Source organism: Podospora pseudoanserina, chromosome 2 (assembly GCF_035222485.1).
Source record: "Podospora pseudoanserina strain CBS 124.78 chromosome 2, whole genome shotgun sequence".
Classification (NCBI taxonomy): domain Eukaryota; kingdom Fungi; phylum Ascomycota; class Sordariomycetes; order Sordariales; family Podosporaceae; genus Podospora; species Podospora pseudoanserina.
In genome coordinates, this window is record NC_085921.1 from 4,275,684 (window position 1) to 4,301,306 (window position 25,623).

A 25,623-nucleotide genomic window follows, 5' to 3' on the forward strand; every position below is an offset into this window, starting at 1 on the left:
GGGAAAACGGATGAACCAAAGCTGGACCTATCTTGGCCGATGAGGTAGTTGGTGGGGGTTGTTGTTGAACTGCGGGGCACGACGTCACCTTCTCCTAGCCTTGCTCGCGGCTAACAGACTCCGGCCCGAGTGAGTTTCTTTCTGGTATATAAAAACGTCCGAACGGTGAGAGGTGTGTCAGCTGTTTTGGTCTTGGTTTGAGGGAAAAGTTTTAGGAGTGCCGGCAATTATTTTGAGGTTCTAGAATTATAATGAGAGTAGGTAGATATTCCGGAAAGCCCAACATCTTTGGTTGCGGCCTGATGAAAGTTGATTGATTGGCTTTTAATGCAAGGTACAGCAAGTGTGGCAACAATATATCTCCTGCTTTTTCTAGGAATACATGGACCAATAATAAGCTGTCTTCGTTTCTTTCTTTTGCTACGCAGACGACCAAAAAAAGGGTATTTACAAAACGAGCAAAAAAGCCAACCCATGTACAACTCAGTTAATTACCTCTCACATCCAGCTCTCTCTCTATCGCCGTGTTTTGTCTATTCCCGCTATAATATTGAGAAAAACCTCTCATATCCCCAACCCCCTCACACACACCCAAAGCACAACCGGCACAACAACATTATCATTCCCCCCCGTCAACACCGCCTCCGTCAAGCTCGCCAGCACCGAACAAACCCCCATCCTCGGCGCCCTCTCCCTCCCCCACTCTCTATACAACCTCCCAACATCCAACACCCCCATCAAACTCTCATGCCCTCCACCACCACCACCACCACCACCACCTCCAGTCGTCACAGTCTCCCATCCCCCCAACCTCAACCACCCCCCTCCAACCCCCAACCCCAAAAACACCGCCCCCGCAAACGCCACACTCCCCTCAATACTCTTCCCCCCTCCCCAAAGCCACTTCCTATGCCCCCACCTCCTCCCAATCAAACTAGCAGCCGCATCTCCCAACCCAACACACACAACGCCGCTCACCATCGCCAGTTCCCTCTCCCTCAACTCCCACCCCCTAACATACCCCTCCCCCTCCCTCCCAAGACCAGCAAGCGACAGCCACAACGGAATAGCACAGCCAATCAGCAAAAAAATATGGCTAATCACCACCGGCCCCCTCAAATCCCTCCCATCCACATACGGAGTGAGGAACTTCGCAATCGGTCCCGACAAAGGCGGCAGCTGACTCGCTCTGATCAAGTCCAGAAGTAGAAATATCGCTAGCATGAGTGACAACGCCAAAGCGATGTACGTAGGGTCGATGTAAATCGTAGGCAAGAACATGGCCACCATCATAAAGTGAAATACCTTTCTTCTCGTGTCCACCTCGCAGACTGGTGATAGACTAAAGACTATGGCGAGGCCGAACGCAATGATCATCAGCCAGTAGCCGGAGAGGACAAGTCTCGTGTTGGCTTCTCCAAACGAAAACTGGCGGAGGTGTTGGATCCAGCCCGAGGAGCATTGGACGTCAGAAGGCTCGAGACGAAAAGGGAGGCAGATCCATTTTTCTAGGTCGTGCTGCACCACCTGGAAGCGGAACTGTGAGAGCCCGCCAAAGAGATAACCCAACGCCCAGCCTATCGGTTCGTTGCCGTCTAGGGCGTAGTACTGGACGTAGGTCCGGATGCCGAGGAAGATGATGAGGATGATGCTCGTGAGGACGTAGCTCGAGTACATCCACTTGCGTAGGGTGGCTTGCTTATGGGTGAGAGAAAAGAAGGCGCGCACGCTTGAGGACGCAGAACGTTTGCGGCGGCCGGACGGTGTGCTGCTTTTTGAGCGTGGGCCGGGCTTTCCCGTGGAAGGGAGAGTGTGCCTCCGAGGTACGCTTTGGCTAGCAGATGGCTTGGCAAAGCTGAGCTTGACAGCACTGGATGGAGCGTCAGGGGTTGGGGGGGGCACGACTTCGTTTTCGCTGAAGCTGTCTGCCCGGAGGGTGGTGGGCTTGGTGGTAAGCCCTCGATCTGTAGAGTGAGCCGAGTCGGAGAACGTGTTCGTGAACTCCCCCGTAGACGATCGCTGCCGGCGGGCGTTTGGTGATGACAGAATCTGTTTTAGCTGCCCGAATCCAAAGCCCCCTTTCGACGGTATCTCGCTCCTCTTGAACCGCCACTTTGGCACACGGGCCAGAGAGATCCCCCATTGAATGACCTGACCGCTAAGAACCATGAGACCAACGCCGCCTCCCCATAAAACAGCCTGCAAAATAACTGCCTGGGGAGAGGTTGCTAGTAGTAGTAGGTTTAGGAGTGCCACCGACAGCAGTTGGAGCTCGGCTACCAAGAGACTGGTCGTGGTAAGATGGTGCAAGATAAGACACAAAGTCTGGTGTAATGGATACAGCAGGACCAACACTTCAGCTGACATCTCGCCCTGCTGGGATCCTGGGGTTGTTGCCATGAGTCTGTCCAGAAACAGCGGCGCGCACGAGAACAGCCAGTGACTCGAGCTGAGGCTCTCCCAATACCGCGAACCCGGGAACAGAGCCCTGGGCAATGCTGCTATGCCGAGAACCAAATTTGGTAATACGACACCTTTCACATTTTGTGCCACCAAAAAGGATATTAGAACTGGCGTAATGAATGGATAGAGAAGTGGTGCTGGATCGAACGTTGCTGGAACACGAATCGGCAAAGCCTTGGACGGCGTGCCACGACGGTAAGCCCATAGGGCCAGTCTCAACGGATACAAAGCAGCTAATCCAAGCAGCATCGCTATTACAGCAAGAACTTCTGCGGCCACTCTGTTAGCCGGGAGTTATAATATCTGAATCTATTAGGGTACATACTCTTGCCGTATATCCTGACATAAGGTTGAGCGTCTGTGTTCAAAACCACGATGCCCCCTTGGAAGCCAAGCAACAACACTTCAGCTATTCTTCGTGTTACTTCCTTGCGCCGGCGCACTCTTTCTGCGGCGACCCTCTTTTCGCCATGGTTTATACCCAACGCCGTCTTCCTGCCCTCCTCCTCCAGAACTGCCGGCGAGAGCCAGGGCGTGGATGTTCCGGAAAGCGGTTCATTCTTTCCACGAAGGCCCTTATGTAGCCTTACTTTTGGTGCGGGCAGACCCTTGAGGAAATGTTCATCGTCGGCTTCGGTCCCGCTGTCGCTCGGTGGTGTTGAGTCCTTGCCAAGGGAGGGAAACGGCTCGTGGCTCGGAATCAGGCAATCTGACGGTTCTAAGAGCTCGAAGCTCTGACGGTGGTAAGGATGAGGGGACCGAGAGAGGACCCTCAAGGTGTCGAGATCGTCGTCCGCATTTTCAGCGGCGGTTTGGTTTGGTGGGGGTTGCAACTGCTCAGGCATGGCCAATCTCGAAGAGCGATCTGGCGCAACATGGGGGTTTCGCAAGAGCTAGGCAGGTTCCGAAGCTGGATTAGATATTGTCCACAGTGTTGAAAACTGTCGCTGACATGTTTGGCCACCTGGTTAGTCTGCTGGCGCCGTTGACGGTGACGTTGGAGCGTTGTCAGGCGGTTATCACATGCCCGAAAGTAGCTAAGAGGTGTCCTGTCCGTCCCCTTGAACGCACGATGCAATTACTCCCTGGATCCCGGCGGGCCGTCAAGCCACTGATGACGGGACGGAGGTGGTCATAGCTTCAAGGGAATTTGACGCGCGATGTGGCTCAGGGGTGGCTTGTGGCTGTGTGTGGAGGGCTTTCAACGACATTCGATTCAAGACATTGCGCTCTGACTGAAGACAGTGTTTGATGAGATAAAGAATTGTGTTGCAGACATTTGAAACCACAGGCAAGGCTCTCTCTCGGCTGGTATCTGTGCTTCTTCAAGCATTGGCAAGTTCTCCTCAAGGCTTTGCTTGGATGGTGGATAATGCTCTGTTTTTAGATGAATACGAGATGAGAGCCTGACACTAAAAAAGATAGCAACATTTGATCTCATCTCGTCAATATCAACACGATGGCAAAAGACTCATCATTACTGGTATTTGTTTCCAAGCCCAATCGATGTTGACTCTGACGATAGCGGAGGGCCTATGGTACCGGAAAAAGCTCGCATAAAATAATTCTCGTGTCCATGGCGGCTGGGCGAACACCACGTCGGGATACTACAGTCTTTATCAATGACGTTGACGACTTTCCAGAAATCCACAGTTAAGGTATAGTGTAATTAGCGCAGTTATTAACCAACTTTGTGTCCGTTACCGCCTTGGCTAGCCCAGTATCCGAAGTTGAAACATGTCGAACTCTGGATGACAGACAGCCGGATTTCCCACCTGTTTTGGCGACACGTGTGTACGCTCTTGGCAGCGGCTCATGAAGAGAAGAAAGCATGCGGTGAAACTGCAGCCTCTCTGGCAGTGTCTCTCGGCTGCCGCGTCAACACCTCCCATTTGCGAACTGGTGATTGTCGACAATCGAGGTGGCGCTAGTCCAGACTGCCAAGAGGTGGAACGGCACATCTTGCTCAGCTCGCTGCACCTCGATTCGGTGGGACAGCCCCGACCGTGAGCCCCCCACCAACCACTCCCGCTGAAGACGAGGAAAAAAAAGAATGGCTGACAGAAGAGAAGGAGGCTGCAGTCCGAAGGCTGGAGTGGCATCCATCCCGAGCCTCAAATACCAACACGAGGTGAGATACTGTCCCAATTGCCTGATCAGTCAGTCCTCTGTGAAGCTGTCGAGCCTTTGTGTCTTTTGTCCGGGGCGGCCGGCCGAGAAGGCTCTGTGACTCTGTCACTCTCTGTTCTCTTCTGGTTCTGTTCCAGGAGCTCCCTGCCAGGCTGTTCCTGCCCCTGTGGATGTTGGTGGGGACAATTCACACCCCTGCCAGTGCGGCGTCATCAAGGCTTCTGCGAGCTCCCTCTCTGCATTTCAGGAGCCGAACACCTCGATGGTTTTTGTGAACTTCTACCGTCGGATTTATATCCCCAACCAGCCCAATTGATTATTACCAAACATAACCGCCAACCACCCCCCTCCCCTCCGCCTTCTTTGTCCTGTTGCCACTGCCACGCACATCAGACCCTGCCACAGCGCCTTCCCAGCCAAGCTGAACATATCAAGCTTTCTGCCGGTGGGGGTGTTGCTTGAGAGATCGGTGAAGGTGGAGTTGTGAGCGGAAATTCGGCAACGTGGAAGGCTGGCAGCTGGGAAGGCTCAGGTTTTGATACGAGTAAGCTTTTTTCACAGATTGATCCTTTCCTTTTCGTCCACTGTTGAGCAGCTTCCGAGACCGAGAGCCGTCTGTCATACATTTGTCGTAGTGCCTGCCCAGTTTCCCTGCTTGGACTTGGCCTTACCTGATTTCTGCTTGTCTCAACTCCGCAAACCAAACCAAAACCCCAGACGTTGCATGGACTGGATCACTGGTCGCTGACTGTCTCGTCCAGCACACAACCACACAAGCAGTCTGATACTGGGCATCTCCTAGACTAGTGCGAGCGATACATCGGCGGCAAGCTTTTCCATAGGCGCGGAGATTCAGCGCCATACATCACGGTGGACTCTTCCTGCAGCTATTCGGCACTCCCCCCCACCTGATCGTCTCCTCTTCTGCATTATCAAAAACAGCCATGAGTCCTTCAAGCCCAGTCGGTGGTAAGCCGCCTTCTCACGAGCCAGTTCCCTCTGTCGACATCGACGAGAAGGCTGCCATCCGGACACCAAAAGATCTTGAGGACGGCCAACCACAACCTCGACGCAAAACCATGACTTTCTGCCGAAGAGCCATGTTGGTCTTGGGCCTCACATGGCTGGTGCTGACCGGTGTGGCCATGGCCGGCCCTCACCCGCGGTGGAAGATGCCGTGCCATCAGGCCGAAGGCCAGCAAGAGGTCGCTGATGCCTCAAGGGATTCATCATTCTCAGCTCTACTGAACGCGGCATCGCCCAAGTCTCTTCACGACCTTCTCCACCGGTACTTCCCCGAGAAGTTCCAGGACGGTGTCTGGCCATCGGAGCGCGATGCCGTTGCGGCCGTTCACCAAGCCAATGCGGCTCTGGCAACGTCCATTGTCCAACTGGCCAAGCGGGACGCGAACTCGACCTCGATCGAAACCTCCACTAACGTGCCTGAACCCGAGCCCACAACTTCAACGTCCTCTAGTTCTGTGCCCCCAGTTGAGACCACCACCACCACCACCACCACCACCCAGCCCAGCACCTCGGTCATCACTCCCAGCAGCAAGCCGTCTCCCACGCCCACTCCCGAGCCTACTCCTACTACACAACCTGGTACGTCCCTCACGAGTCCCACAGGGAATACTCTTCCCCCGGATGACCCTTCTTCTTCTGTGCCGCGGACGACTGTTGGTGCGTCTTCCACCTCTATGGCTTCGTCGTCCTCTTCGTCGTTGTCGTCGTCCTCTTCATCGCAGGTGTTGTCTTCTGCGGTTGATGGAGGTACGTTCGGCTTTTTTTTCCCCGACGTTTTGCTCGACGTTTTGCTCGACGTTTTGCTCGTTGATATGAATTTGGAGTGATTGCTAATAGTCAATATAGAAACGACTTTGACAACCTCTACCATCCTGCCTGATGAGGAGACGTCTACTTCTACGCCTCCTCCCAACACGAGCAACACGAGACGTACCTCTAGCTCTATCGTCACCACTTTCACTCAGACCTCCAATGGCAATGTCATCACTGTCACATCGACGACTTTTGTCTATGACATCCCGGTAGAGACGACGCCAGCGGGTGCTGAGGAGCCGACTGTTACCCCTAGCCTTCAGAACGGGGCTCCCGGGATGCAGAAGCAGCAAAAGGGGTCGTTGTTGGCGGGTGTTATTGCTGCGATGGGCATGTTTCTGATTTAGTGGGTGGAATTGGTGCGGACGCAAACCGGGTGGGAATGGGGGCCCCCTGTTTGTTTCCTGGCGGGCATTGAGCTGGGGTGCTTCATGGTGGCGGCTCTTTTCTTTCTGATGGTGGTTCTTTTCTTTCTGTCGTTCTGCATCGCAATGGGTCTTGGTTTTATTTTCAGGGTCTTGGGGTTCATCATTTCTTGTTTTCTTGGCGAGCCGTACTGCGTCATTCACGGCCGGCGCAGGCATCACATTCATTACGGGAGGGATATACACATGGTAACAAAAGGGAAACATATGGCATAGATGGAACACAAACACACGCACAGAGAGAGAGAAGAGAGGGAATGTACATATATACGGGTATTATAATTGGTGGATTGGAGGGATCAATGGATGGGTAGGGAGCAGCTTTCTGCTGTAGCTATGCTGACATGATGATAGAGGAATACTATTGACATTACAAAAAGAGACATGAGTGAGATTGTGATCCTACGAATTATATCTCTCTCCATCATTCGAATCCCTAGCCTCTGCCATGTTTTGGCAACTCCAAAAGTATAGGTAGTGATTGCGCATGATCTCGCTTTGTTTATTATGGCCGCTATGAGAGTGATTTTGGGTATCGAAAATAGCATGGAGAAGTAATGTAAACAAGGTGTCTCTGGTGAATGTCTCGAGTTGGAATGTGCCCCTTTTTTTCCCCCGGACATTCAATAACAAACGGGCGTGATGTGATTTAACCGGGCCCAATCTTTGGCATATCGTGGTGCTCGCTCAGCCTGGAGAGGTGGGAATTCAGCTCCTCGACGCGCTGCTTGTGGGTTTTGAGGAGCTCGGGGCGGAGTTTGCCCGAGGAGGTGAGTTCTTGTAACTATTGATACAACACCCGTCAGTAACAGCACTGAAAAATGGGATGGTTGGGGGGAAGCATACCCTCTTGCGCTTTGCCTCTAGGAACCTGCGCTCTGCTTCTGTCTTTGGGGGGTCATTATCGTCGTTCTCCCCGTTTTCTGGTGGTGGTTCTTGGGATGGTGAGCGGCGTTGGAGTTGTTTTTCTGAGTCGGGGGTGGGTTCGGGTGTTGGTTTGTCTGCTGGGGGACCGGTAGAGAGATTCTTTTCTAGGTCGGAGGGTTTGGATTTGGATTTTTTCTTCTTTTTTATGGCGGCAGGGTTGTTGGAGACGCCTTTTAGTTTGAGAGTGCCGGGGACTGCGGCGCGGTAGTCTTCTGAGGGCATTGTGGGCGGGGGTTATAGGGGAATGGGGGGATGTGGGAGGACGGGAAGGGTGGTGATGATGGGGTTGATGGTTGAACTGAGGCGACTGGAGAAGGCGGTGGAAGATGGCAGGGTGCGATAAGATTCAGATAAGATACAGACATGTGTGTGGGGCGAAAAAGCGGGCGCCGTGTCGCGCCGAGAAAAAAGCACAGACCCGGACTCCACTGAAAAGTTTTGGGGTATATCTTTAGATTTTGCGGTGCGAATTTGACGGTTTCTTCTTTTTCTTCTTTAGATCAAAAAGTATTCACGGAGCTGCCACGACCGTCGCTAGTATCCCACGGCGTCTGGTTGCCTGACCCTCGTTTGAGAGTCGCGCTCCGGAGATTGAAATCCTTGATAGGAAGTTTTGCACCTTTTTCTCTGTGGGTGTTAAATGCTGAATGATTGGAGACAATTCTTTTTTGTTTGCTGTTGATAATGGGGATGGAGGGGCTGGTTGAGGGCTTCTCTGGACCTGGATTATCAAGAATTACGATTGATTGCTGTGATTTTGCTGCCAAGTGCTGCGATTGCTCTGCTATCAATCAAGTCATTGCCGTCAAGCTGTGATTTGCAATGTTTGTTGATGTGGGCTTCTCGTGGTGTCGTTGCATTCGTGATCTGTGATCCAGGCCCGGGCTGCCCAACTTCCCTCACTGTGATGATTCTTGAACACTGGCTGCTGTACGTGCATTTCAACGCGACTCTTATCTGGTCCCTACGCTCTGGTTTATTTTTGTGTTCGTCACTGGCATCTCGACGTCTCAGAATCGTCCCAGCTCAGTCCCTCATGTGGTCGCGTCTCCCGCTTCCTCACCGACGACGTAGGAATGCTTCTCAATATACCCCCATTCCCGAACCAAGACACCACAACATAGCTCGGGACGGCCGTCCAAATCACTCAGGCGTGGGAGGTAACAGTTTCAAATCAGAGATGGGTGACCGAGTGATTCTGTTCTGGCATATAAGCCACGATAGACACGACCACCATGGCGAGCTCTTGTTCTCCTTTTTCTTTCCTCAAGGTTTGGATCATTCAACCGTAGTCGCTCTCTGTGTTTTTTTGTTTTTCTTGACAGACACCCTCTTTTGACTTAAGTCACTCTTTTTGACTTGTTCTTCTACTACTACACTCCTTTAGACTCTTTAAATTCATCGTCGTCATGTCGTAAGCTTCCTTCCCCCCTTTCTGTGATATATATCGACCGGTTGTCTAATGATGGAGAGTAAAAGTGAGTGGATAGGCACCGACGGACTATACTCCGCCTCTCTCCTCTCCTGCGACCCACCCGAGCCTACTTTTACCCGTGAATGGGCCGTCAACTTTATCGCTGTTGACGCGAGCTCTTCCTGGGATGCTACTTATACGATTATGCAAGAGTTCACTGGCGATGCCAACCTCTGGTCTATCCCCGAGAGGGGGATCCCCCCCAACTTTGTCCAGACTGCCGTCAAGTGTGCCGGGTGCGCCGAGCCGACTGTTACGATCACTTGCCCGAATGTTTTGGGGACAGAGGCTGCTGTTGTGGTGGGCAATGGTGTTTGGGCTACTGTTGCGCCTGAGGCTGGTGCTGCGGTGAATGGTGAGCCGGGACGGGTTGCGGCTGTTTGGGGGGGTGAATGGGCAGGGGATGGTGATTGGGAGCTTGTTGCTTCTGGGGAGGGGCCTGACTTTGGGTTGAGCGGTAGTCTCTTGGGTGAGTCTGGGGATGGGAATGGGGAGGAGGCTGTTGTTGAGGGTGGTGGTGCGTCGGCTGCTGGTGTTGCTGCTGCCCCGGCGGGGGTTAATGTGCCTACTGGGACGGAGGAGAAGGTTGCTTTTGCTACTGCTGGGGCGGGGAGCTTGACGCTCAAGAGGGGGTTGATGTGGGGGCTTGCTTTGGGGTTGGTGGCTTTCTTCTAGATGACTGGGGATGTTTTGAGACGGGCGTTTCTTTCTGTTAGGTTTGGGATGTTATGATGTACTTTGGCAGCAACATATGGCGTTTAGGAGACAACACACGATATATTCTTTTCTATGAAAGACAGTCTTTATCAGAAGTTAACGCCGGTGTATGGGCTTTGGACACTGCCAAAGCCTTGCGGACAAGCCCTTCCCAAGGCAGTGCTGCCACTCCTTATGTAGCAGATCTTCCCTGCTGCGCAAGCATCACTTGTACAGTTTGGACTCCTGATACTACTCTTCCCTTGGTAGGTGTTGAACAGACTGACCAGCCCTTTGTCCTTTTCCATGGCTTCTGTGACTCGATGCCAAAACGTGGCGTTTAGAGGTTCGCCCTCAGGCCAGTCTCCCGCTGGACTGTAGGCCTCGCGTGTAGAGTATTCCAGTTGGAAGACTGGCCCGGTACCATTGAGAGTAGTGAAGGTGTTGACGTCAGCGTAGTATGTGTAGGCTTCGAATATTTCCCATGTGCCAGTGTCGACTTCATACAGGCGGTAACCCGAGTTCAGGTTGGTTAACGGGGTCAATGAGGGGCCGGTCCATGCCGTAACAAGAGCATCATATGCTGTTTGTAAAGTTCCATTGTTACTGTAGAAAATGGAAACTTGGTCTGGCAAAAATTGAAGTCAGTTTGAAGGCTCTTGTAGCAATATCAAGAATTAAATACGTGCCTTCATGGGTGTGACCGAAAAACACGTTAGAAATTACATGCGGAGAGTATCGCTCAATGATTTGATAGAAAGCATCCGACCCCCCAGGGAGAGCATTTTGGCCCTGCCAGCCGGTGGGCACATGGCCCATGATCCATACCCGTTGGCCTTCGTCCTCAGCTTTCTGAAGCTCTTCCACGAGAAAGGAGAAAATTCCCGAGTAGTCTGGGTTGTCAGCATGTAGAAATGCAAAATTATTGGCTTGGTACCAAAAATCGGTGTTGATTGAAATAATCCTCAAGCCCAGCGGATGGCCAATAGAGTAGCCGCCATAATGCAAAGAAGCTTGGGTCTGAGTAGCATTGTCGATCCAACCATAGTGCTCCCAGAGCTTGGAGATATGATCGTAGTGCCAGGAGAACTGTTGGCCGAGAGGCCCGTTGCGGTCGATGGAGTGAGGACTTTCGAGGTTGGTTGGGACTGAGTCGTGGTTCTGGATTTCGTGAGTAACTTGACCACCTTCACTAGAGATAAATGGAGGAGACAACATAAAAACTCACACCAAGTGCCGCATAGATGGGCCCCCCGATGTATGCCTTGAACATTTGCCAAACGGACACCTCCGTGGAGTGCACATATTCTCTTCCGCTCGCACTTTCTATTTCATGGGCAACCAAGTCGCCACTGTACAAAGTAAACGCTGGTGGGTTCTCGGTTGAAACACCAGTCAGGGGCAGAATGGATTGGAGCGCGGCAAGTGCTAGGTAGTAGGGCGAATCACACTTGTAAGAACCAAAAAGTGGTGCCGGCTGATTGGTAACAGCTTGAGTTGAGTTCAAGTTCGAAAAGTGGGTTGAGGAGATCCTGCAACACATCCCAGCAGTACAGTTTGCTTCAGAACCAGTTTTGTATCGGGTGTCCAGGTGAAGGTCCGACAGGTGCAGGACCTTGACTCTTTTCCCGCTCCTGGATGGTGTTTTGGTTTTTTCCGGCCTTGGTTTTGGAAACTGGACTTTATATGGAACGACTGTAGGTGGAGGGCAGAAAGTAGGACTCAGCCAGGCGCAGATATACTGTCCATCCAGTCCCGATACATTGGCAAAAGTCAACACCTGTGTCCATGGAGCGCCGTAAGTGGCGGCCTGGTATGTCTGCTCACACACAGCTGCTGTTTGAAATCCTGTCCCAATGCAAAGGGATATCATAACCTCAGGCAACCGCGCAGGCGCAAATCTGGCCACGGTTTGACCGACCAACAGGGAAGCTGTGCATTTGGAGCAGTTGTCTGATGTGTTGGTTTCCAAGATGGCCCAGATTGAGTTGATGGCATCGTGGACTAGGGTGTTGGCATCTTTGTATGTCAGGTTGGCCAGAGCTGGGGGATACAGAATTGGGTCCAGACCATGAGTCGGTGTCCTGTCTGGGTTTGTGAGGTTAAAAGGGAAGGTCACGTTTGACACCGGGTCAATAATCACGGGTTGAGGTTGACTGTCCGTGGTCGGCCTAGGGGTGACTGATATCAAGACAGTCAAGGTCAGCTTTCGAGGATCACCCAAGGGCGTACTTTTGTGACTACGAACCATAGTAGTTCTGAAACACCGAAGTCGGAAAAGCAGCAGGTACGGTGAACGCAGATAGGAGACTCGGTTCGCCATCAGTGATACTCTGCGTAGATGACACAGTAGTCCCTGAAACAACCGAGCCAGGTGATGTCCAGGAGGGGGCCAAGAGAAGAAAGAGATGAGTGATTGGCCACATTTCCAATTTTAACATGAATCAAACCTTTTTGGGTGTGAGGGGCATGACGCGAACTACATACATATCTGTGATCCCAAGTCCCTTTGCACAGGTGAGTGCTTGTGTAGCCTGGCTTGTGTGAACGGCTAGTTTCTGAGCGTTCGTCGTTACAGCCGAGTCTCAACGGCCAGAACTAGCTTCTTGCCGATGTTCCCTGTCTGCTGCCTGCTGCTTGATGAAGAGGTCATGGAATGATCTTCTTCGCAGTCTAGAGCTAAGATGTGATTCGGCCTGATAGGTAGACTCCTCTGATATCGTGGCTCACCAGAGCAGGTGGGTCATCTACTCTTCATTGTCGACTGTCGACAGTCGGCCATCAATATTTTAAGCCGCAAGGGAGCCACTGTAAGCTGGCGGGCAGGTGAAATTCTTGAGAAGACCTTGAATTAACCTGACCCGCGAGGAGAGACCTACATGTTATCTACCTTGCAGCCCACAACCTTTTCCATTTCTGTTCTTTTGCCAGCACCATTTTCTGTCAGCAAACAAGCAAGTAAGTAAACCAGCCGGGGCCGGGGCCGGGCTTGCAAACAAAGAAATAGACTGACCAGCGCCGTGAGCGAACCCAGATATCCCAGCACCAAGAACCGCTTCGACGCGAAAACAAACACTTGCAATCCCGCAACCAGAGACTTGCTTGGACGGCCCACAGCCAAGCGAAGCGCCTGAGCACGTGACCTCCCAGAGACCTCCCGAGCTAGGTAAGGCTGACCAATCAACGCGTGTACTCAATTGACAGGACCCTTGCCAAAGCGTGGCTAACTTGGTGCCAAAGGCCCGGCTGTCGCAGCCTTCCCAAATACCCAAGACAATCATCAAGGCGCTTGGTCGCCGGTCTGTAGTACGAGTTCGCGTCCCGTCGCGGAAGCCCACTGGCAGCCTTGCCCATTCTGTCAAAAGGTTGCCAAAAGGTTGCCAATGCCTGCCAGAAGAAAGGCCAAGTCCAAACCGCCCAAAGCCAGACATCGCAAGGCCACACGCGATCCCACTCCTGAAGAGGAGTACCAAATCCGCAGCATCCTCGACGAGAAGGTCGAGCGCGGCAAGCTCCTGTACTTGATAGACTGGGAGGATAGCCCCGAGGGGCAGACCTACGATCCAACCTGGGTACTTGATGATTCCTGTGCTGTTTAGCTTGCCTGTCAAAGCTGCTTGTCTTGTTCAATTCCCTGGGGACGCGCTAACCGCCATGGGGTGTTTCCTCTTCTTAGGAGCCTGCCAAGCACGTAAACGAGGTAGCCATCAACGAGTGGGAGGCCGAGAAGAAGAAGAAGAAGAAGAAGAAGAAGAAGAAGAAGAAGAAGAAGAAGCTCCTCGCTGGGGAAGGTCAGGAGAGCAGAAAGCGACCAGCAAGCTCTCTGCCCGAAGCCGCCGAGGACGAGAACGAGGAAGACGACGCGAGACCTGCGAAGAGGCCCAAGGGCAACGACTCTGGCTATACATCGCCAGAGCTAGAGCTTGGGGTTGAAGTTGATAATATTCCTGACAAGGCAGGGAGGCAGCTTGTGCTGGATATTCATCCGCCGTCACAAGTGGATCCTAACGACTATCAGTTGTTTACAGCATCTCAGCTCTCGTCTCAAAACAGCAGTCAGCTCGATTCCACATCCCATACCGATAGCAACGAGGCCTCATCTGGAAAGGTTCTCAGCCAGCGAACCATACCTGATTCCCAAGCCACTGGCGAGTCGGAGCTCAGTTCAACGATCCCGGAGATTGTGCTGGCTAGCCAATCGCAAGGACGGAGAGTGGGTTCTCTCGAGCGTGAGGAGCAACAAGCGTTGGATTCTCAAGTCGCGAGCGAACAATCGCAGCAGGCAGAGGGTGAGCAACAGGTCGAAGAGCACCAGCAGAAGGTGGGGCAGAGCCAGCAAGAAGAGCAACAGCGCAAGGAGCAACAAAAGTCCAGCTGGGAAGAACCTCAAGTATCGAAAACGTTGGATCACGACGAGGAGACGACATCAGAGTCTCTGATACCATCGCGCCAACCTGATCCATTACATCAACCTGTCAACCACAACACGCCACAGGCGTTTCGAGACGAGAATAACCATTCACAGAGCAGCTCCGTGTCGGGGTTCTTGACGCAGCCCGACTACCCTCACCTCAGCAACGACCCCTTCGGCGGAGTGGAGTCTGCTGTGGCTGAGGCTTACCAAGGCAGCGAAGTGAATCGAGATAGTCAAGTTGCGATTAGCCAACAACGCCGCACGCCTGCACCCATCGAAAACTCCTCCATCCCAAGTGTGAGCAACGCGCCGCGAGCTGATTCACCACAGGTCACCTCACTAGAGATCTCGAGCTCCAGTTGGCAGTCGCAGCAAGCGCAGTTGGTGGATTCATTTGTGCCACTTTCGAGCCACTTGAACCAAATTCGAACTCAAAGCCAGGAGTCGAGCCAAAGGGTCGAAGAGTTCGTTCCCGAAACGGCGCAAAAAGAGAGGACTCTGGTTTCCAACAGCGAACACCACAAAACCACCTGTCAGTGATACCCGCTTGGCCAGAGCCGCAAGTTCCGGTTCTGTTCCGCCGCGCAGTTCTACCTTCCCCACTACTCAATCTCTCCCTCAACGATCAGAAACTGAAACATTACGACCAGTCTCCAACAACATTCGAATCAAAATGGGGCCAACGCCGCCATCTGGCAAGCAGTCCGACGCTGTCGTAGATCTGAGATCAGCCCTACCAGACTGGATGCTGCATCCAGAACCTGAACCAGAACCGCAGCCAGAGTTAGAGCCAGAGTTGGCAGTCCACCAGTCGCATAACCCAGAGCCTTCATTTCCAGTATCGGAAGAGGCTCAGTCGCAACCTCCACCACCCCCACAACCTCAACAATCTTCATTTCCCGTTTCGGAAGAAGCCCAGTTGCAGCACACAGAGCCTGCATTTCCAATGTCCGACATGACCCATTTACATCACCCGCAGCCGTCAATCTTATCCGAGGCCGGTCCAGGTCCAGGTCCTTCTTCTCCCTCCATTGCGGTACCAATATCAAGCCGGAGCCTTCCTCGGCGTGACGCAGTGGAAGAATTGCGAGAAGCCATCGGTCTTCACGATGGCAGTTTATATGGGGCCTCACAAAGCCACTACCCTGAGGAAGCCCTCACGCTTTCTTCCACCGAGCTCCCTGTTATCGGCAGCCATCATCAGCACAACACCGAGATGGAGTATGAGAATCTACCAACGACAGTTGCTCCGTCGGATCTAACGACCTCTGTGGATCTCTCACACGGTGTAGGCGAAGGCCCAGCCATGTCGAACCCTCTGTTCACGGTTCACGATGTACAACCACTGGGGACCGCCGAGGTGGATTCCGATCACGACGCGGCACACGACATCGATGAAAACCCTATTGAGCTTCGACAATTCGTGGTAACCCTACCCATGGCGGCCAACACCCGGTCGCTCTATGTTGATGTTATTGCTCAAAACCTGCAGGCGATGACTGAGTTTGGCGATGTCTACTGCGAACCAGGCTTGCAAGCTCCGGACGATGCTCTGACGGCCAAGATTGATGCCTTTTTCAGGCGATTGAACGACCTGGTTGACCTCCCAGCATTCGACGACGACACATTCCATCAACTCAACTCTGAAGGCATGCTGAAGCATGCTATCAATTCCAACAGCAAGTTCTCCTTTGTCTATGAGTTTCTCAAGACGCTGCGGTGGCTCAACGACCGCATCTTAATCGTGGCACGCCCAGGAAGGACCCTGAAATACCTTGAGGAAATCGTCGCACAAGAGGTTCCCTTGTCCCAGCTGAACAAGACGTATGCAGTCTTGAGTACCGAGTCGCCGGAGCACGTCAGCGAGGCGGCCAGGGTGATTGTGGCAGAAGCTGGCCAAGATCTTTCCAAGATTGGCGGGCAACTCGATGTCGTCATTCTCTTCGACCATGAAGCCAGGCAGGTCGACCTGCCTCCCAAGCTCAGTTGCGAATCGACAATATTCCTGTCCCTCGCCACCATTTGCTCTTTGGAGCACATTTTACTACAGCTCCGTGAAATGCCTTCGTATCCCGATATGTCACCTCTGGAGATTAGCAATGCGCTTTGCCAGGTGACCGCATTGCTGGTCAGGCATCTCAAGGACCCCGAATACGCACCTCCACCTCATGAGGTTGCCGCAGCATTTGCCAGCTTTCTGGAAAACCCCGAGAACGATATTGATTACGTGTCTCAACCCCTCCCAATTAGTGTGGACGAGATGTGGGAGTCACAACCCCAAACTCAAGCTGATAATGGCGAGTTGGGTCGTCGGAAGCGTCCCTTGGATGATGACCAAGATATGATGTCGAAGCGTCGAAAGACCACGCGAGCTTCGTCCTCGGTGCCCATGTCTGAGCTGCTGAGAGACACTTTGGCGCGCCACCCTGTTAATAACGAGCGGTCGGCAGAGATGGCCGAAGTGCCGGTTGCCCAGTTGGAGGGTATGGCGTACCAAGTAAGGAAACTCCCCATGAGACTATTTTGGAGACCTAAAACTGACTGGCATTTCCAGATATTCAAGCTTGAGAACCGGGTTGACGATCTCAGCACCGTGAACGCGAAGTTGCGTGCACATACTGATCCTCTAGAGAAGGAACTTGAGTCATGGAGAGGCACCCTCAACACGCTTCACGTGAGATATACAGAAGCTCTCAACGACCGGTCCGACTTTGAGAAGGAATGCAAGCAGGCCAACAAGGTCGCGGCAGCAGCCACGGAGAAGCTCGAGAATGTCAAGGCCGAGGTCGCGTCGCTCAAGGAGCATAACAAGGCGCTTGAATTCAAGCTTGCCGAGGCCACACTGGCGATGGAACAGTCAACCGTCCCAGACACTGTCCGGTTTGCCCAGCTCGAGAAGGAACTCGCCGAAACCAAAGCCAGGGCAGAAAAGGCTGAGAAGAAGGCTGCTGCCTTGTCAAACGAAGCCGACTTTGTCCGTCAGAATTACCAAAACGCCTCCAGTTATCAACAGGAGCAGAACCACGAGATGAAGAGGCTCAGGGAAGAGATTGCAGTTCTCACTACGCGGGCCAACGAGAATATCGTCAAGATTCAGCAGATTCATGCAGCCAATGAGCTGGCTTATCATCAGCGTCAACTTGCCGAACTACAGGACATGGTCCGGGATCGCGAAAGGGAGCTGGATCTTTTGAGGACGGAGAATCAACAGCTCAAGAGCGGCCGTAGGGAAACGAGGGGAGGAAGTACCCCGCGCAGCCCGCGGATAGGCGCCATGGGAGGGGTGATGCCCAGCCCGAGACCTGGAAGGGGTGGTGCTGGCAGCAGGGGGACTAGTCCTGCCGCTGCGGCGAGTTCGGATCCTGCCGTGCCCGGTATGGCCTACGCGCCGACTGGGGCGAATGGGCGGCGGCATCACCTTCGCGAACACCTTCGCGATTAGAAGAGGAGGGTAAACAATATACGTTTGATGCCCCATATCGGTCTCTTGCCATTGCGGCAAGCTTATTCACCAGTCTGTGCTTATTTATCATACGGCCATCAGTTTTCAGTCGTCATCGGACAGGACGAATGGCACAACGGCAACGTGGAAGCTCAAGGATTGCTTGGTTTACTGTACATATTTGCGTGTTTAACTTGCATTTCGTGTAATTGGGATGGGGAGTTTTCGGGATACTGGGGAAAGCATTGTATCGGGGCAAAAGAGTATATACTCTGCCTCTTATTGTTCAGGCGCAGTTTACGCACCATCAAAGGGGAAATGGAGCGCAATAATCAAGTTTTATGTCGTTGGTCTCGGCTGTTTTGTTTTATTGGTTGCTGCATTTCTCGAGGAAAACTATCAAGGCAGATAAGGGAAGACTATACCGTTAGGATGGTTAGGCATGAAAGTTGTTCTGGGTGCTTGCTCTGCCGGGGAGCTGTTTGAGTTTGAGGGCAGACATGTGGTGGTATTGTTTTGTTGCAAATGATTGATTAGTTAACACCCGTGAGTAGTCGATACGTATTAGTGTTGGGGAATACAAATGAGTGTGTGTTGAGTGAAACAATCGAAGTTGCTAGTTGTTGTGTCTGCCATTCCAGCTGATGATATGAGTGGCTTGTGTGATCCCAAGTAGAATGATTGAGTAAATCCAACGTGACACTACCACTATACTGGACAAATAATCATCACTAAGACTGCTTGATTCGAAGCTAGTGCTGGCATGCGGTTGTGGAAACCTTCGGTGTGGCTGAATGATGGTGTAACTGAAACATGGTCGTCTGAGTGTGCTAAAAGAACATGAGCGAGTGGCGTAACGCCCATCTCTTGTGGTGGCATCAGCATTTCCTCCCAAATGTTGGAGAGAAATCCGATCTCTCCAAGTTCAGGGGTAGGGGGACGATGAGGGTTAGGGTTACAACTACAACAACTGTAACATTTTGTCTCTGAATATCTTCTGATGTCCGAAAAATTCAGGCAACAGTAGAATTTGAGGTGCGATAGCTGTTCCAGTGCTTTCTTCCTTTCTTCGGGAGGTTTCTTTCACCCGCGTGGGCTTTCACCTGATTACAAAGCACAGGCAACCTGGTGGGCTTCCAGCGTCGTTGGCGGGCGGCGATAAGAGGGTGATAAGGCGCATTGCCTGCCGCTGAGACGCCCAACGTCACTGGCCTCGCCGCCTCATCTGCAGCCTGCAGCCTTGGTGTCTTCTGGTCCCTCAAGGTGCAGCAGCTGAGCAAGCTCAAGCCCCTCCAAGGGCTCTATCGGTCAACGAACTCCTAGGACTTTTCGATCTCTTTCCTTTAAGCTTTCGCCTTGTTTTCCTTTCGACTTTTACAGCTAGAGAAGAAGAAGAGAACACATTTCACGATCGGATTTCTTATAATACAGTTTGTTTCCCTTCCGAGCACCCCAGTAATACAAGCTTGTCGGCATCGGCCCCAGGACACCATTACCGATATTCCAGCCGCTTTTGAAAAGCCATGGACTACGCACGGCTTCGTGCGCAAGCCTTGAGCAATGGTGACGACGAAGAAGCGGTCACTGTCGATACCCGCGCCCTAATCGACAAGGTCTTGGCAAGATACTCTGGGGAGTGGACGACCCTCCGAGAGCTGATCCAGAACGCCGCCGATGCACAAGCTACCACAGTCAAGGTCAAGTTCGAGACAATACCCTCGATCAGCGTCCCGCTTCCACAGACGACGAACCAGTCCGAGGTGCTTAAACATGCCGTCCAGAATCATACCCTCCGACGATTGGTGGTGCAGAACGATGGCCAGCCGTTTACAAAGACAGACTGGGCGAGACTGAAGAGGATTGCGGAGGGAAACCCGGATGAGACCAAGATTGGCGCTTTTGGGGTTGGGTTCTACAGTGTCTTTGCCGACTGCGAGGAGCCATTTGTCAGCTCGGGGAGCGAGGCGATGGCGTTTTACTGGAAGGGGAACGCGCTGTTTACGAAGAAGTATTCGCTGCCGCAGGAGCAGGTGACCAAGGACACGGCTTTTATTCTGGACTACAGGAATACGACGACGCCGCTGCCGAATTTGCTGTCGGTTAGCCAGTTCCTTGCTACCAGTTTGACGTTTGTTGCGTTGGACAGTGTGGAGTTTTGGATTGATGACTGGAGGATATTGTCACTTCAGAAGAAGTCGTCACCAAGCTTGGGGGTTCCCATTCCGAGGGATTTGGAGACGAGAGCACAGGGAGGGCTCATGAAGCTGAAGGCGGCCGGCCGCACAAGCACACAGATTGATGGGACGTTTATGAGTGTTATTGGGTGGAAGCCCCAGGCGGTTGCGGCCAATAGGAACAATGAGCAGCATGTTTCTGAGATGCCCTCACTCAGGAGTTTCTTCTCGAAGCTTACTTCGGCTACTTCCCAGGCGGCGGGACTGAGAGGAAAGGCTGCTAGGGAGGAGCAGGTTGTACAGGATTCCATTGCCGAAGATCTCACGGCTTTGTCGACATCGACCATTTTTCTTCGGGTTACTGCGGCTACGATCGAGACGAATGTTGGTGCCAACTTTTCTGCTGAGCTAGAGCGAGCTACCAAGAAACCGCCACCTAAGGAGACGAAGTTGTCGATTTTGACTTCGTCGTATGATGAGACTGTTGCGTCGGAGATGTCTGCCTCCAGCCAGGCTGCCAAGGTGGCCGATATCTTTGCGTCAGTTTTGCCTAGCAAGAAGCCGGGTGGTCGTGTCTTCATTGGTTTCCCAACTGCCCAGACGACTGGTGCTGGTATGCATATTTTTGCGCCCTCGGTTATCCCGACTGTCGAGCGCGAGGCTATCGATCTAAATGCTCGATGGGTACGGACATGGAATCAGGATATGTTGCGCGTGGCAGGCATTCTTTCCCGTCTCGCTTTTATCAACGAGATGGCGGACCTGGATGAGAAGCTCAAGCGACTGTCTACCGACAACAAAAAGGGGCCACCGCTGGCTGATGTGGAGAAGTTCGCGCCAGAGGCTCTCCATATCCTCAAGACATACACCTTTTTGGACTCTACGCCTAGCGCTCAGGTGGGCGAGCTCATTGAAGAGGCTTTTTGGACTGCCTGGAAGCGTCCTACGATTGAGGTGTTTTCGTCGAGAGGTGTCCTGTCCACCTCCAAGGTCCGAAACTCGTCTGAGGAGGTCAGCAAGTTTGTTGGAGGAATTCCGGTTATTCTAAACTCGATGAAGAATGATCCGTTCATCAAAAAGTTGATCGAGTTTGAGCTGATCAAGGATGTCACTGTTGACGATATCTGTCAAGAGCTGGGCTCAAAGGCGATGGACAAGGACCAGCTTCGACATTTTATTCAGTGGATTTCGAATGCCGCTGCCGCTGTAGATTATTCTCAGCCCGACCTTAGACGACTCTTGGATGTTGCTGTTGCGACTGTTAGTGAGGGTGGTGACTCGGGTGAGATAGTCACACTGGGCACGATTTTGTTCTACCACAACAAGAACATTCCTGCGACGCTCCCAGTGCCGCCGACTTGCTTGCCACATGCCTTTACGGCTGGTATTCCTGAGGTCAAGCTTCGCGCTCTCGGGTGGGAGCCTCTGGGGATTGTGCCGTGGCTTCGGTTTTTGATTGAATCTGCCGGACAAAAGGAGGAGCAGAATCTGATGAAGAATGCTTCGTTCGCGGTTCAGGTCTTGACGGTGCTTTCAAAGAGCTGGGATAACCTCAGCCCAAGCTCAAAGTCCTCGGTCGAGTCGGCGTTGCGGAACATCACGGTTATGCCGACCAAGATGGGCATGAAGAAGCCAAACGAAGCTTTCTTTCCCTCTGTCAAGTTGTTTGATGATCTGCCAACGCTCGAGGGGTGTGCCAATGTCAAGGAGAAATTCCTCACGACCCTTGGAGTGAGAAAGACAGTTGATCTGGACACCATCTTCACGCGGCTGTTGAGTCCAACACCTACTTCTGCCGGAGGAGCCGCGCCACGATGGAGCCATATGGAACTTATTCGGTACCTTGCTTCGGTCGAAGCTGATATCCCTGCTGCTGACTTGAAGAAGCTGAGAGAGTCAGCTCTCTGCCCTGCCGAAGATGGACCTCGTGGCATGGAGCCCGCAAAGGGCACGTCACGTCTCTACAAGGTTTCTGAGCTATTCGAGCCAAAGGATACGCTCCGGGCTTTGCGGTTGCCTATTATCCAATGGCCTGGACCTCCAGGTAGCTTCAGGGCCACCGGCAAAGAGGGGCGATTCCTCGCCACGCTTGGTCTGCGACCTTATCCTTCGGTCTCTGAGTTGGTGGACATGATGGCTTCAACAGACGAGGAGCTTCGGAGAAAATCTATGACCTACTTTATTCAGAACCACTCGGTCAATGGGTATGCTGTCTTTGACATCTCCAAGACTCCCAAGGCTATCCTCCCGATTGAGGGTGATGAGGAGGCGCTGGTTTCCCCATCGCAGTGCTTTGTCAATGAGCGGGCTTCTGTTCTTGGTCACAAGATCCTCCGGAGACAGCTTCATGACCATGCGCCGAAGTTTGGTGTTCGGCGCGACCCCGACATGGCGCGTTGCGTCGACAGGCTCTTGGCCAACCCGCCCAAGGACCGCAGTAATGCTATTGCTCTCTTTGAGTACTTTGCCAGTCGGCTCGCGGACCTTGACATGAGCGCCCTGGCGAAGCTGAAGAATGCTGCCATCGTCCCGGTGGTGAGAAAGAAGGGCACCTCGTTTGGATTCGGCACCAAGGCAGAGGAGTCGATTGTCTATGTCAAGCCCCAAAACTGTTACCTTGGCAACTCGACCACCTACGGGGACATCTTTGACTTTGTTGACTTTGGTCAGAACGCCAATGCGTTCTTGTTCAAGTGCGGGGCGCGGACGGAGCCGACAAAGCATGAGATTGCCACGCTGGCGTGCAGTGAGCCGGCCCGGCTGCTGAGTGTGATGCAGAGTCCGGATAGGTATCTGAGTCTGCTGAGATCGCTGGCTGATGACTGGAGCACGTTGAGGAAGGATAAGGAGTTGATTAGGAAGATGAGGTCGTCGGCTTGGTTGCTGGGGTCGATGGAGTTGGCGACTAGTAAGCCGAAGGAGTCGGATGATACGAGTTATGAGGAGGAGGATGCGCCGGTGAAGCATTATGTATTGGCTGCGCCGGCTGATATTGTCATTTTGGATGATTACATCAGTTACAGGCTCTTTAAAGAGTCGCTGCTGTGTGCGCCGGAGGATGAAGCCCTTGAAGCTTTTTACCAGGCGCTTGGGTCCGAGAACTTGGGGAGTCGAGTCAAGGAGCATATTCTGGTTGGCACCAAGAGATCGAGACAGGATGGAGCAGAGTGGCTGAGAAAGCATGTGATTGAGCGGTCCAAGATCTTCTTGCATGAATATGCGAAGGACAAGCGGGAGCTGGTCAAGAGGGATGCGAAGTGGTTGGAGGCGAATCTTCAGGTCATTTCTGTGTCTTCGGTTGGACTGAGGCGGTCGCTTCAGGGACACAACAAGTATCATCAGGAGAAGCGCTCTGCGGCTAGTACCCAGGGCGACAACTGCTGGATCCTATATGTTGCGGCTGAACATAAAGATGATAAGCCGGACATGTACCAGGTCGGGCAGGCCATCTGCCAACTTTTGCTCAACAGGCCGAATCAGTCGGCCTACTTCTTTTTTGAGCCGTTCCTGAAGCTTGGGTTGCTTCAGTTACGGGATCGTGGGTACAATGTCGATCGTATCCTGCGTGCCAAGGCTGCTGAGGCCAGGGTCGCGGAGGAAGCGAGACGCAAAGCTCTCGAGGCAGAACAGAGCAAGATTCGGGAGCGGGAACAGGAGTGGGAACAGAATCGTGCGGCAGAGGCTGCGCGTCAAGAGGTTAAGACGCCCACTCGTGATCAGATGCCTGGTGCCTTCCACGATTCACCCGAAGATGACCATGCTTTGGCTCCTCCGCCGCAACAACAGAAATACAGAAGGGGCTTCTTTTCTGATTTGACCAGACGGCTGGGACTGGACACCGGGGATGACGGCGAGCAACAAAGGCAACTCGAAAACTTTGCACCTCCCTCCCAACCTGAACGAGACACCAAACGCCCTGTCTCCTCGGGAGAAAACAAAACCCGCAAAGCAGACGACGGCCGCGTCACCTCCCCAGCAGTTGTCCAGCAAAACCTGCTCAACGCGATCAACTCGACCCGCGCTCACGACTCGACCAGCCTCTTCTCTCCCCCTACCGAGAGGGAAGTCAAAGAAAAGGCTGTCTACTGCGACACCACCCCGGCACAAAACATCACTTTCGCGGCGGAGGCTCCCCGCGGAATGCGAGTCTTTATCTCCAAAGACATCTCCACTGACGCCTCAACCTTTTTGGCGAACAATATCGCCGAAATCAAGCAGTTTGAGCTGTTGCTGAGTGACTGCGGGGAGATTTACCGGTTGCCGGCGAAGGCGCTACATATCTTTTATGATGAAACGGGTGGGACGATTGCTTTTAATGCAAACGGGAGTGTGTTTTGCAATTTGAGGTTTTTTAACCAGCTTCATCGTGCTATGGGGGATAATGGGATAGGGGTGGGGAGGGAGCTGAAGGGGCAGAAGAGGGTGGAGGCTACGACTTGGTGGTGGGTTGTGTTGGCGCATGAGCTGGCGCATAATCTGGTGAGGGAGCATGATGCGAAGCATAGTTATTATACGTAAGTTCTCACTAGGGGGTTGGGATGGGGATGGATGAATGGGGGCTAACATTGGGGATGACAGGGAGAGTTTTATTCAGCAGTATTTTCCGAGCATGATGGCCAAGGCTGTGGGTTGGATGGCTGAGGGTGGGAATGCTGGGAGTGCCTCCGGGGGTGGTTCGGCTTTGCCATCCTCGGGGAGACAGCAGGGTGTTCCTAGGGCCGGTACGCAGCAGAGCACCGCTAGTACTGCTGCTGCTGCTCCGCCGCCGCCGTATACCGAGGACGGTTTGCGGGGGCAGCAGCCGAGTAACGGGGCTAGTTATTGGTGAGGATGAGGTGAGGGTGCTGTTGGGATAGAGTATGCAGGACATTGGAGTTCTGGTTTAGACACAGAGGGCTGGCTGGCTATACATGAGCACGGAGCAATGGTTTCTGGATTCTTTTGCGGGAATTTCGGGATGGAATAGGATAAGACTTGATGGGTTCGGATAGGAACTGGATTAGTGCATACCGCAGTAGGTAGGAATACATGTAAACACTATTAGATGAAGATCAGATGTTGGCGTCGGGGTGTGCTCGGTGTGCTGTTTGTGCACTGGGTAAGAGCGGGAGGCGAGGATGTTTTGTGTTATGAGAGAGTGTGGCGCTAGGATATTGCTTTGCCCCTGACAGGCACAAGACCTCCGTGGTTTCGGGGTGGGTTCCGGGATAAGTTCTTCCAGTGTCAGCTTCCGGACTCTTGAACGACAGGTCCGGTAGGCATGTACCTTGTGGGCGGAATGGCAGTTCGGACATGCGACGAACTTTGACAGGAAGCTTATTGTGCATTCAGTCTCGGTGGTTGCTCGGGGTGTTTCTTATTTCTAGATGGCGAATGGTTGTCATCAGGAGGTTGATGGCACTAGGTAGTGAGTGTGTGGGCATCACGGTGTCGGCAATAGTACACACAAGTTAGGTATCCAAGTACGTAGGTGCTCAACCATCCCTGAATTGACAACTTTGTTATGATTTATCTATTTCGGGATGAACTTACCCCCGCACAAAACACACCTCTTCCACCACGCTCACACTTGTAACCGAGAGACAACTCTTTCCTAGGAGAGTATTCTGTGATCAAAAAGGCCGATTACTACCATGTTA

At 52.8% G+C, this 25,623-nt stretch overlaps 8 protein-coding genes across 8 annotated transcripts; 5 read left to right on the forward strand and 3 right to left on the reverse strand.

Moving 5' to 3' along the window:
• Positions 1-564: 564 nt before the first annotated feature.
• SEC59 (dolichol kinase) lies at positions 565-4,746 on the reverse strand (the record flags this gene model as incomplete). Its single annotated transcript, XM_062944862.1, has 2 exons — positions 2,789-4,746; positions 565-2,732 (listed from the first exon to the last, which is right to left on the reverse strand). The coding sequence occupies exons 1-2, from the start codon at positions 3,306-3,308 to the stop codon at positions 565-567; spliced, it is 2,688 nt and encodes an 895-aa protein (XP_062803735.1). The 5' UTR covers positions 3,309-4,746.
• QC764_0043260 (uncharacterized protein) lies at positions 3,695-4,693 on the forward strand (the record flags this gene model as incomplete). The annotated part of the gene is made up of 3 exons (XM_062940310.1): positions 3,695-3,828; positions 3,889-4,469; positions 4,546-4,693. The coding sequence occupies exons 2-3, from the start codon at positions 4,279-4,281 to the stop codon at positions 4,691-4,693; spliced, it is 339 nt and encodes a 112-aa protein (XP_062803736.1). The 5' UTR covers positions 3,695-3,828; positions 3,889-4,278.
• A 791-nt stretch (positions 4,747-5,537) lies between the features above and the next one.
• On the forward strand, positions 5,538-6,779 carry QC764_211585 (uncharacterized protein; the record flags this gene model as incomplete). Its single annotated transcript, XM_062944863.1, has 2 exons — positions 5,538-6,366; positions 6,466-6,779. The coding sequence occupies 2 exons, from the start codon at positions 5,538-5,540 to the stop codon at positions 6,777-6,779; spliced, it is 1,143 nt and encodes a 380-aa protein (XP_062803737.1).
• A 249-nt stretch (positions 6,780-7,028) lies between these two features.
• Positions 7,029-8,318, reverse strand: QC764_211590 (uncharacterized protein). The gene is made up of 2 exons (XM_062944864.1): positions 7,704-8,318; positions 7,029-7,641 (listed from the first exon to the last, which is right to left on the reverse strand). The coding sequence occupies exons 1-2, from the start codon at positions 8,004-8,006 to the stop codon at positions 7,507-7,509; spliced, it is 438 nt and encodes a 145-aa protein (XP_062803738.1). The 5' UTR covers positions 8,007-8,318; the 3' UTR covers positions 7,029-7,506.
• Positions 8,216-9,933, forward strand: QC764_211595 (uncharacterized protein; the record flags this gene model as incomplete). Its single annotated transcript, XM_062944865.1, has 2 exons — positions 8,216-9,198; positions 9,264-9,933. Exons 1-2 carry the CDS (start codon positions 9,194-9,196, stop codon positions 9,931-9,933), a joined length of 675 nt encoding a protein of 224 aa, XP_062803739.1. The 5' UTR covers positions 8,216-9,193.
• An 83-nt stretch (positions 9,934-10,016) lies between these two features.
• QC764_211600 (uncharacterized protein) lies at positions 10,017-13,152 on the reverse strand. The gene is made up of 5 exons (XM_062944866.1): positions 12,834-13,152; positions 12,203-12,701; positions 11,183-12,135; positions 10,644-11,115; positions 10,017-10,582 (listed from the first exon to the last, which is right to left on the reverse strand). The coding sequence occupies exons 2-5, from the start codon at positions 12,393-12,395 to the stop codon at positions 10,065-10,067; spliced, it is 2,136 nt and encodes a 711-aa protein (XP_062803740.1). The 5' UTR covers positions 12,396-12,701; positions 12,834-13,152; the 3' UTR covers positions 10,017-10,064.
• A 185-nt stretch (positions 13,153-13,337) lies between these two features.
• QC764_211610 (uncharacterized protein) lies at positions 13,338-17,810 on the forward strand (the record flags this gene model as incomplete). Its single annotated transcript, XM_062944867.1, has 5 exons — positions 13,338-13,526; positions 13,631-13,712; positions 13,740-14,748; positions 14,810-16,865; positions 16,923-17,810. The coding sequence occupies 5 exons, from the start codon at positions 13,338-13,340 to the stop codon at positions 17,808-17,810; spliced, it is 4,224 nt and encodes a 1,407-aa protein (XP_062803741.1).
• A 1,053-nt stretch (positions 17,811-18,863) lies between these two features.
• Positions 18,864-25,417, forward strand: QC764_211620 (uncharacterized protein). Its single transcript, XM_062944868.1, has 2 exons — positions 18,864-24,498; positions 24,563-25,417. Exons 1-2 carry the CDS (start codon positions 19,334-19,336, stop codon positions 24,810-24,812), a joined length of 5,415 nt encoding a protein of 1,804 aa, XP_062803742.1. The 5' UTR covers positions 18,864-19,333; the 3' UTR covers positions 24,813-25,417.
• Positions 25,418-25,623: the final 206 nt, after the last annotated feature.

What these genes read in the sequence shown, in the direction of transcription:
- QC764_211590 (XM_062944864.1), bottom strand. Translation starts at nt 8,006, where the DNA reads ATGCCCTCAGAAGACTACCGCGCCGCAGTCCCCGGCACTCTCAAACTA. An exon ending in TAGAGGCAAAGCGCAAGAGG is followed by an intron (nt 7,642 to 7,703) that starts GTATGCTTCCCC and finishes TTGTATCAATAG; the next exon opens with TTACAAGAACTCACCTCCTC.
- QC764_211600 (XM_062944866.1), bottom strand. Translation starts at nt 12,395, where the DNA reads ATGTTAAAATTGGAAATGTGGCCAATCACTCATCTCTTTCTTCTCTTG. An exon ending in GGTGTTTCAGAACTACTATG is followed by an intron (nt 12,136 to 12,202) that starts GTTCGTAGTCAC and finishes TCTTGATATCAG; the next exon opens with TCACCCCTAGGCCGACCACG. An exon ending in TTTCGGTCACACCCATGAAG is followed by an intron (nt 10,583 to 10,643) that starts GCACGTATTTAA and finishes AATTTTTGCCAG; the next exon opens with ACCAAGTTTCCATTTTCTAC.
- QC764_211620 (XM_062944868.1), top strand. Translation starts at nt 19,334, where the DNA reads ATGGACTACGCACGGCTTCGTGCGCAAGCCTTGAGCAATGGTGACGAC. An exon ending in GCGAAGCATAGTTATTATAC is followed by an intron (nt 24,499 to 24,562) that starts GTAAGTTCTCAC and finishes TGGGGATGACAG; the next exon opens with GGAGAGTTTTATTCAGCAGT.